The 12361-nt window shown below is 41.8% G+C and overlaps 1 protein-coding gene across 1 annotated transcript in view; it reads left to right on the top strand.

Annotated features, from left to right (window-relative positions):
* Nucleotides 1-12361, top strand: part of ephb4b (eph receptor B4b) — a 40863-nt gene that overhangs the window by 13489 nt on the left and 15013 nt on the right. The window contains exons 4-8 of the mRNA XM_063015420.1: nucleotides 4091-4478; nucleotides 10571-10726; nucleotides 11324-11665; nucleotides 11777-11892; nucleotides 12206-12361. The exon at nucleotides 12206-12361 is cut by the window's right edge and continues 4 nt beyond it. Coding sequence (XP_062871490.1) covers nucleotides 4091-4478; nucleotides 10571-10726; nucleotides 11324-11665; nucleotides 11777-11892; nucleotides 12206-12361 — 1158 coding nt within the window. The remainder of the gene's footprint in view (nucleotides 1-4090; nucleotides 4479-10570; nucleotides 10727-11323; nucleotides 11666-11776; nucleotides 11893-12205) is intronic.

Genomic DNA, 12361 nt, shown 5'->3' on the forward strand with positions numbered 1-12361 from the left:
ATGTGGTGCCACTGCTGACAGCATGAAATGGGATGGGGTTTTCTTTGTTAAGTAATGCCCTTTTAACTGTCAACTGTCTGCTGGACACCTGTTTAATGAATAATTAGACTCACATGTGGTTAAATTCGTGTTAATTAGAATTTTGTAGTCTAAACTCCTAAGACTTTCATTGGGGTGTACTCATTTTTGCAACATGGTCTTGAATGAATTTGTTGAGAAAATAACTTTTTTGTGTGTACAAATGAACAAATCTTGTTTGCAATCAATGGCCCACATTTGTAGGAGTATTCTGTAGTATAGTACCCCATAGAAAATGTTGATTCTGTAAAGAAACTAAAGGTTTTCTGACAAATCTGTTGGGGTGTACTCATTTATGCTGAGCACTGTATATGTATACACACATATATACACACACACATCTATATATATACACACCTATATATACACACACACACATCTATATATATACACACCTATATATACACACACACATCTATATATATATACACACCTATATATACACACACACATCTATATATATACACACCTATATATATACACACACATCTATATATATACACACCTATATATACACACACACATCTATATACTGTATATACACACCTATATATACACCGACACACACCTATATATACACACCTATATATACACCGACACACACCTATATGTATACACACCTATATATACACACACACATCTATATATATACACACCTATATATACACACACACATCTATATATATACACACCTATATATACACACACACATCTATATATATATACACACCTATATATACACCGACACACACCTATATATACACACCTATATATACACACACACACATCTATATATATACACACCTATATATACACACACACATCTATATATATATACACACCTATATATACACACACACATCTATATATATACACACCTATATATACACACACACATCTATATATATACACACCTATATATACACACACACATCTACAGGGGTTGGACAAAATAACTGAAACACCTGTCATTTTAGTGTGGGAGGTTTCATGGCTAAATTGGACCAGTCTGGTGGCCAATCTTCATTAATTGCACATTGCACCAGTAAGAGCAGAGTGTGAAGGTTCAATTAGCAGGGTAAGAGCACAGTTTTGCTCAAAATATTGCAATGCACACAACATTATGGGTGACATACCAGAGTTCAAAAGAGGACAAATTGTTGGTGCACGTCTTGCTGGCGCATCTGTGACCAAGACAGCAAGTCTTTGTGATGTATCAAGAGCCACGGTATCCAGGGTAATGTCAGCATACCACCAAGAAGGACAAACCACATCCGACAGGATTAACTGTGGACGCAAGAGGAAGCTGTCTGAAAGGGATGTTCGGGTGCTAACCCGGATTGTATCCAAAAAACATAAAACCACGACTGCCCAAATCACGGCAGAATTAAATGTGCACCTCAACTCTCCTGTTTCCACCAGAACTGTCCGTCGGGAGCTCCACAGGGTCAATATACACGGCCGGGCTGCTATAGCCAAACCTTTGGTCACACGTGCCGATGCCAAACGTCGGTTTCAATGGTGCGAGGAGCGCAAATCTTGGGCTGTGGACAATGTGAAACATGTATTGTTCTCTGATGAGTCCACCTTTACTGTTTTCCCCACATCCGGGAGAGTTACGGTGTGGAGAAGCCCCAAAGAAGCGTACCACCCAGACTGTTGCATGCCCAGAGTGAAGCATGGGGGTGGATCAGTGATGGTTTGGGCTGCCATATCATGGCATTCCCTCGGCCCAATACTTGTGCTAGATGGGCGCGTCACTGCCGAGGACTACCGAACCATTCTGGAGGACCATGTGCATCCAATGGCGGTGCCGTGTATCAGGATGACAATGCACCAATACACACAGCAAGACTGGTGAAAGATTGGTTTGATGAACATGAAAGTGAAGTTGAACATCTCCCATGGCCTGCACAGTCACCAGATCTAAATATTATTGAGCCACTTTGGGGTGTTTTGGAGAAGCGAGTCAGGAAACGTTTTCCTCCACCAGCATCACGTAGTGACCTGGCCACTATCCTGCAAGAAGAATGGCTTAAAATCCCTCTGACCACTGTGCAGGACTTGTATATGTCATTTCCAAGACGAATTGACGCTGTATTGGCCGCAAAAGGAGGCCCTACACCATACTAATAAATTATTGTGGTCTAAAACCAGGTGTTTCAGTTATTTTGTCCAACCCCTGTATATACACACACACACACCTGTACACCCACACACCTATATATATACACACCTATATATGCACACATACACACCTACATATACACACACACTTATATACACACACACATCTATATATATACACACCTATATATACACACACATCTATAAATATACACACCTATATATACACACACACATCTATATATATACACACCTATATACACACACACACATCTATATATATACACACCTATATATACACACACACATCTATATATATACACACACCTGTACACCCACACACCTATATATATACACACCTATATATGCACACATACACACCTACATATACACACACACTTATATACACACACACATCTATATATACACACCTATATATACACACACACCTATATATACACACACACACACCTGTACACCCACACACCTATATATATACACACCTATATATGCACACATACACACCTACATATACACACACACTTATATACACACACACACATCTATATATATACACACCTATATATACACACACACATCTATATATATACACACCTATATATACACACACACATCTATATATATACACACACCTATATACACACACACACATCTATATATATACACACCTATATATGCACACATACACACCTACATATACACACACACTTATATACACACACACACACATCTATATATATACACACCTATATATACACACACACATCTATATATATACACACCTATATATACACACACACATCTATATATATATACACACCTATATACACACACACACATCTATATATATACACACCTATATATACACACACACATCTATATATATACACACACACCTGTACACCCACACACCTATATATATACACACCTATATATGCACACATACACACCTACATATACACACACACTTATATACACACACACACATCTATATATATACACACCTATATATACACACACACATCTATATATATATACACACCTATATATACACACACATCTATATATATACACACCTATATATACACACACACATCTATATATATATACACACCTATATACACACACACACATCTATATATATATATACACACCTATATATACACACACACATCTATATATATACACACACACCTGTACACCCACACACCTATATATATACACACCTATATATGCACACATACACACCTACATATACACACACACTTATATACACACACACACATCTATATATATACACACCTATATATACACACACACCTATATATACACACACACACACCTGTACACCCACACACCTATATATATACACACCTATATATGCACACATACACACCTACATATACACACACACTTATATACACACACACACATCTATATATATACACACCTATACACACACATATACACACACATAAACACACACACACACCTATATATATGCACACATACACACCTACATATACATATACCTATACACACACCTATACACACACACACACACACACACACCTATACACGCACACACACACCTATACACACACACAAATACACACACACACACAAATACACACACACACACCTTTACGCACACACAAATGCACACACACACCTATATAAACACACACAGGCTTTACATGATCATGGCCTCACAGTGAAGCTCATTTCCTGCCCACTAGTCTCCATGTTAATGTAAAGCCTGCTGGACTGTGGGCAGTGTGACTCAGTGTATTCCAGCAGGTCCCTGGTGCTTATTGGATGATATCAGGTCATGTGACTCAGCTCTGTGTACGGTGTGTTTCAGGTGGACACGGTGGCGGCGGACTTCCTGTTGCGGCGCGGCGGTGAGAGGAAGTCGAACGTGAAGACGCTGCGCGTGGGCCCCGTCAGTAAGCGTGGGATTCACCTGGCGTTCCAGGCTCAGGGCGTGTGCATGGCGCTGCTCGCCGTGCGGGTCTATTTTAAAAAGTGCCCCGCCCACGTACGCAACTTCTCCGCCTTCCCCGAGACCCTCCCTCATTCGCTGGTGCAGCAGGCCGAGGGCGTGTGCGTGGAGAACTCCGCCCCCTCGGGCCCTGACGCACGCCCACCCACCATGCTGTGCGGCGAGGACGGGCGGTGGGTGGAGCCTCCGTCTACTTCCTGTGCGTGCAAGGCTGGATACGAACCTGTGGATGCGGAGCGGTGTCGAGGTGAGGGGGCGTGGTTATCTTATCTATACTGTCTGTGGCTCCGCCCACTTTCTCTTTCTTACTCAGCGTCCTGGTTAGGGTTGCAGTGGGTCCAGCACCTCTCACACACTCACACATTGATAAAAACACGCACACACACACACACACATTGACACACTGATACACACATACACATTGATACACACACACTCACACACACACATTAATACACACACATACACACACACACACACATTAAAACACACACATACACACACAAATGCACACACACTGATACACACTCAGATACATACACACACACACACACACACACACACACACACACACATGTACAGACATACACTGATACACACACATGATTCTTTAGTACTTGAACAATGATGTGGTTGATTTAGTGTATTACGTTAAAAGCATTCCTCCTCCACACACACACTGTGATACACACTCACACACACTGTGATACACACTCACACACACACACACACACACACACACACACACTCTGTGATAAATATATTGGTGTTGGAGCCAGAAATCTGTAGTGAATTACAGGAACGTTTTGGATCTACAGACGTTTTTTCCTCCTCAGTAATTCAGAACACGTTTGAGCTTCAGACTCTGTATGGAACGATTGTCCATCTGAACTGACCCACACATACACACACACACACACACACACACACACACATGATACAGTTCTCGTGTGAGTAAATGATCGGATGTTAAACGTATTTTTGATGCCGGTGACTAATGTGAGACTGAAAGGAAACCAGTTTGAAATGGAAACCAGTGGGTTCATCTGTAACCCGACACCAGCAGCTCCAGTAAACCCGGACTCACAGAGACTAAACACACGAGAGGAACCGAAAAACCCCAAACCATCACCGACCGACCGACCGACCGACCGAAACTACCAACAAAACAACAATAAATAAACAACCGAAACAAACAGAGAAACACAACCTACAGAAATACATCCAGCGTTTAATTACAGACAGAGGAACCATGGAGGAACCGCTCTGAGATCCTCCGCTCTGAGATCCTCCACTCTGAGATCCTCCGCTCTGAGATCCTCCACTCTGAGATCCTCCACTCTGAGATCCTCACTGAGAGAGGAACCGGTTCATACGTTTATAATTCTACATTCTCTCACAGCAGAGATCCACTGATCCTGGTCCAAAACCCCTAATGAGCAGCTTACACAACAACAACAACAACAAAACACAGAAACTCCTAAAACATCACGAGAAGGAAACTTCAGAGAAATCCAGAATATAGAAACATCAGAGATGATATTCACATTAATTTAATCAATTAAACATCTATTAAATAGTTCTATTAAACCTCAATTAAATAATTCTATTAAACATCAGTTCAATAATTAAAACTTCAATTAATCTTTAATTTCCTTCAGGATCAATAAAGTATCTGTTTATCTATCTAAATATTTCAGTTAAACTCTAATCAAATAATAATAATTCTATTAAACATCTATTAAATAATTAAGTTAAACTCCAATTAAATAATTCTATGCAACGCCAGTTAAATAGTTAAATGAAACATGAATGAAGCTCCACCAGCGGTGCTGATCAGAAGAGGACGATCGTACGAGTCTGATAGAGAAACGATCAGGAATCTTCGATCATCTGACCGGTGTGAAGAGTCCAGCTCAACCACAGAGACCAGCCAGTTCAGTAAAATTATAGTTAAATACAGTAAAAAAAAAGTTCAATAATAATGAGATAAAGAGGATGTTATTCTTAACAGTACAGAAAAAGGTGAAATAAAACAATAAAAGATAGATGAGAGAAATAAATGTAGAAACTTAATAATGACGTCTGTACAGAACAATCCAGACTGTATCAGAATCACCCGGATTATCATTTTATTTTATTTACATCATATAACTGCTATCACATCAGTGTAATAACTCTACTGTTAGTGTTATACACTCCTGTGTGTGTGTGTGTGTGTGTGTGTGTGTGTGTGTGTGCATCTACGTAAGTCCTCACATCATCAGTGTAATAATATCCAGTATTAACAGAAAACACAAACCAGCTGTGTGTGAGTGTGTATAAGTGTGTATGTGTGTGTGTGTGTGTGAGTGTGTATAAGTGTGTATGTGTGTGTGTGTGTGTGTGAGTGTGTATAAGTGTGTATGTGTGTGTGTGTGTGTGTGTGAGTGTGTATAAGTGTGTATGTGTGTGTGTGTGTGTGTGTGTGTGTGAGTGTGTATAAGTGTGTATGTGTGTGTGTGTGAGTGTGTATAAGTGTGTATGTGTGTGAGTGTGTATAAGTGTGTATGTGTGTGTGTGTGTGTGAGTGTGTATAAGTGTGTATGTGTGTGTGTGTGTGTGTGTGAGTGTGTATAAGTGTGTATGTGTGTGTGTGTGTGTGTGTGTGAGTGTGTATAAGTGTGTATGTGTGTGTGTGTGTGTGTGAGTGTGTATAAGTGTGTATGTGTGTGAGTGTGTATAAGTGTGTATGTGTGTGTGTGTGTGTGAGTGTGTATAAGTGTGTATGTGTGTGTGTGTGTGTGTGAGTGTGTATAAGTGTGTATGTGTGTGTGTGTGTGTGTGTGAGTGTGTATAAGTGTGTATGTGTGTGTGTGTGTGTGAGTGTGTATAAGTGTGTATGTGTGTGTGTGTGTGTGAGTGTGTATAAGTGTGTATGTGTGTGTGTGTGTGTGTGTGAGTGTGTATAAGTGTGTATGTGTGTGTGTGAGTGTGTGTGCGTGTGTGTGTGTGTGTGTGTGGTTTTCCTAAACGTTCGTGCAGACACACTGTCCTAAAATCCACATCAGAACCTGAAACGATTCAGGAGGAGAGAGAGAGAATTCTGTTCCATACTAAACAGAGGCAAAACATTTAAAACTTCATGTTTATGTTAGAAATAAGATTAGGGTTAGGGTTAGGGTTAGGTTAAAAGTTAGGGTGGGGGTTTTAGGGTTAATATTAGAATTAGGGTTGATGATTTTTTATTTTTAGGAAAGGGATTTTATTACCCCTCCTATGCTCTAACTCACCAGTAGAAATGACCTGAATAAAACAAAAGGTTTAGATTATTACTCCTGAATGAACTATTACAATTTAATAATGTCAGTATACCTTTTCAGTGTGGTTTACCTGGTCCTCGTCAGGTTTAGGGTCTGTACATGTTTGCACCTCCACACTGGACTTAAAATTTAAATTCAGATCCATAATAAAACAGCAGTATAAACTATCAGGTTAGATTGAAGCTGGAAGTGTGGATAGAGTAACCGATAAAAAAAATCAGGATTAGATGAAATATTCAGGTACAGGATCTGAGTAAGATCAGGGCTGTAAGATAGAGAATCTAGTTAGGCTGGAACACTAAAAGAGTGTTAGGGGTTAATGTTAGAATTAGGGTTAGAGTTAAGTTTAGGTTTTAGGGTTAGAATTGGGGTTAGAGTTAACAGTGGGGTTAGATTTTAGGGTTAATATTAGGTTTAATGTTAGGAGTATGGTTGGGGTTAACAGTAGGGTTAGGGTTAGGTTTTGATTTTAAGGTTAGGGTTAACAGCGGGGTTAGTTTAGAATTAATGTTAGGAGTTAGATTTAGATTGTAGGTTAGAGCGGTAACAGCAGTGTTAGGGTTAAGTTTAGGGTTAATAGTAGAGTTAATGTTAGAATTAGGGTTAGTGTTAAATTTTATGGCTAGGGTTAGGGTTAACAGCGGGGTTAGGTTAAGGGGTTAATGTTGGGGTTTGGTGTTAGTTATCTAACATTACTTATACAGAAATAATACAGACACTGTGTGTGTGTGTGTAGTGAGTGTGTGTGTAACTTTATGTGTGTGTGTGGAGTTCTTGTTAGACCAAATGATAAGCTTACAGATGAACCCCGTACCCTTTCTGTCAGGGTGTGTCTTTGGATTATGGGTAACCTGACCCTACACACACACTCACACACACACTCACACACACTCACTCACACACACACACACACACACTCAGCAGCAGGTGGCAGCATGTGTTGTGCTAATTGGCAGCTTCTTTTGTGTTTCTTTGTGTCGGCACTTTTATTGTTCACTCTGTGTGTGTGTGTGTGTGTGTGTGTGTGTGTGACCCTGGAACACAATGGACGGGTCATCCAGGGGCTTGAGAGCAGATTGTGTGTTTAAGTTAATAGCAGGTCCACACACACACACACACACACACACACACACACTCCAGTCTGTTAATGACTTAACAGTTTAACTCTTCATGTGTTAAACACAATCGGAGCAGCTGCTCACTCACTCTCTCACTCATTTATTCATTTATTCACTTTAGAATGAATGACAAAAAAATGAGTGACCAAAAGTAAGTGGACACTCCTTTAACTTCTACATTGGCCCTTTTCAGTCACAGACGCTGATATCAGGCATAAAAAAAGGGACTCATGTACATGTCTTTATAGGCGAACGCTGGCTTTGGGATGTGACGTACTGAGGAGTGTGACGTTCAAAACACCACTAAACCGGCCACAGTCAGCTGTCTAGGAGCAACAACAGCTCATCAGTGACTGACTCACTCACACTTATGGATGAATAGACGTGGATCCCATTAGTCGTGTTCCAAAATCCATTGGATTGCCCCACTCTTCAGCGGAACACCTGGGTTGTGAAACTCTGACGTCACTTCCGTTTACTTACTGACCACGTCAACGTACGTTCAGAGCAAAAGCGTCGCCGCCTGTGGATGGTTGCCATGGTAGCACTGACGTTGAGCGAACGCCGCGGTGGTACGGTGTACGTTACCGTCTCGTATCTACAGAGCGCCTAGAAAGAACAATCCGACCACTCTTAGCTTCCATCTCTAGTAGAAACGCTTAAACGTTTCATGGTTTCACCTGACTCCACCCACTTTGTGCCAGTAACGTTAGCTCCGCCTCCTGTCTCCCGTTATTTTGCCTTTCCCTCCCAATTTAGTCATATCCGATTCCCCCATTGTGCTTGTGCTGCAGACCTTAAGTCCTGACTGAGGAGGGTTGTGAGTGACACACTCCCCTCTGAGTTGTGTGCAGTAGCGACCACTTCTTTTCACCTGTGCCAAGGTTCATATGGAGATCTGTATTGCGCACGGAGAGTCCTGCATTGTCCCCTGTGTCTGTGCAGCGCCATCGATCCACCAGCAAAGGGCGTAACTGCAGATCACCCTCAGATCAGCCAATCAGAGCTCTCTCTCTCTCTCTCTCTCTCTGTCTCGCCCATCCTGTCGTGTGGCTCTCTCACCTCAGCGTATCCGTTCCGTCCCCTTATTACCCGCCGAGGCTCCGCTCAGTCTGTCCCTCACACACTCGGTTCCTCTGAACATCTCAGAGAAACTGAGGACCACACCCTCCACCCATTGTGTCTGTGTACACAGTACAGTACAGTCGTGTGTGTGAATTTTGAACACTTCCTGTTGTGGCATCATCTGCCGCTCCTGTTTCTAAATGGGGTGAATTCTAAGGGTCGCTGATGTGTGGGGTGTTGGGGGGGCCCCCCGGCGGTGGGGGCCCTGGGGGGGGGGGGGGTTCTTACAGTTCATCTACAAAACTACAACATTTATCCCATCGATTTTATTTTACTGTGTTTAGAGTTTAATCCACAACACACACCGAACATCTCACTCTTGTGTACATAAATGAAAAAAATGTAAATAAAAAATAGGAATATTAATTTAAAATATACAAAAACTAATTTTTAAAAATAAATAGTAATTACAAAAATATTTAAATAAAAAATTTTATTATTTTAATTTAAATATAATTTAAAAATCTCAATTTCATTTACAAATATATAAATAAAAAATGGAAATGTATTTAAAAAACATAAATATTAATTTAAAAAATACGAAAATGTAATTTAAAAATATTAAGTAGAAAATACATTTTAATTAAAAAAAGAAAATAATTTAAAAATATAAAACTTTAATTTAATGAATACAAATATTTAATAAAACTATATTTTAAAAATGTGACATTTTAATAATAAATAATATAATAAGAAATTTAATATTAATTAAAAAAATACAAAAATGTAATAATAAATATTTAAATTAAATATAAAACCTCGTATATTAATGCTTGTGTGTTGCTGTGTTCCAGCGTGTGGCGCTGGTCAGTATAAATCATCGCCGGGGGCGAGTGTGTGTCGCGTGTGTCCCATGAACAGTAACACACACTCACCCGGAGCCACGGTGTGTTCCTGTCAGCCCGGGTACTACAGAGCGCCGACCGACACCCCCGACACGGCGTGTACCAGTGAGTAACACACACACACACACACACACACACACACACACACTGATTATGTTATTAACACTGTCTGTACTTAATGAGGTGGAATAATAGCTCTGACAGTGTGGCTGGAATTACACACCTGCTGGGTCTGGACACGCCCTCTTTTATACACAGGCACGCCCCCTTTCAAACACAGACACGCCCCCTTTTAAACAAATGCTCGTACACACAAAGACACACGGGCGGGGTTATAATCACCTCTGTATGAAGACCAGACTGGGGGTGCCAGATTAGGGTGTTACTCGTTGCAGCAGGAGGGGTTTGAACCTTATTTTGAGGGTCGGGCTTTACCCCTCCGACAAACTGCGTGGAGGGCTGGTTACCCCTCCCCCAAATTTAAACCAGAATGTAAAAGTTTGTGTGGAAAAGTGGCTAGTTTCTGTTATATTACTTACTGTCTCAGTCAGCAATAGCGCATCTGACCTTTGTCCTGTGTGTCTGTGTGTGTGTGTGTGGTGTGTGTGTGTGTGTGTGTGTTTGTGTGTGTGTGTGTGTGTGTGTGTGTGTATGGTGTGTGTGTGTGTGTGTGTGTGTGTGTGTGTGTGTGGTGTGTATCAGAACCCCCCTCGGCGCCGCTGAACCTGGTCCCTCAGGTGAACGATACGGTGGTGATGCTGGAGTGGAGCGAGCCGGCGGACCGCGGCGGCCGCTCCGATCTCTCCTACTCTATCGAGTGCGTGCGCTGCGGTGCTAGCATGAGCGCCAGCGAGTGTGTGCCGTGTGCCGAGAGCGCCGTGTACCGTCCATCCCAGACTGGGCTGAAGACGCGGCGTGTGGTCGTCCACAACCTGCAGCCGCACACGCGCTACACCTTCACCGTCATCGCCATCAACGGAGTGACCGCCGTGAGCCACACCCACACCTCCTCGGCTAGCGTTAACATCACTACCAGCAGCTACGGTGAGAAACACGCTGCAAAATAAACACGGCTAATGAGCTAACTAGCTAACCTTGTGTAGAATGTTAACATGAACTGTGTGTGTGTGTGTGTGTGTGTGTGTGTGTGTACAGTCCTGGTCCCGGTCTCAGGGATCAGGAGAACGAAGGCGTCGGAGACCAGCGTGACGCTGAGCTGGACAGTTCCTGATAAGAGCGTCACGGAGTACCAGCTACGCTACAGCCTTCAGGTTAGCATAAGCTAGCTAACAACAGCTCACAGTGCTAAGCTAATAAACTAAACTTTTATTTATATTTGTGTAATTTAATATCTGACTGATGTGTGTGTGTGTATGGTGTGTGTATATGGTGTGTGTATGTGTATGGTGTGTGTGTGTGTGTATGTATGGTGTGTGTGTACGTGTATGTATGGTGTGTGTGTACGTGTATGTATGGTGTGTGTGTGTGTGTATGGTGTGTGTGTGTGTATGGTGTGTGTGTGTGTACGTGTATGTATGGTGTGTGTGTGTGTACGTGTGTGTATCTGTGTGTGTGTGTGTACAGGATGAGGATGACGTGTGGCAGTACATCAGCACTAAACAGAACTCACTGGTTCTGTCGGACCTGTCCCGCTCCTCCCAGTATAAAGTTCAGGTTCGGGCCAGAACCAGCGCTGGATACGGACAGTTCAGCAACACCGTCACAGTCCGAACACTACCG

Source organism: Trichomycterus rosablanca, chromosome 19 (assembly GCF_030014385.1).
Source record: "Trichomycterus rosablanca isolate fTriRos1 chromosome 19, fTriRos1.hap1, whole genome shotgun sequence".
Lineage (NCBI taxonomy): Eukaryota > Metazoa > Chordata > Actinopteri > Siluriformes > Trichomycteridae > Trichomycterus > Trichomycterus rosablanca.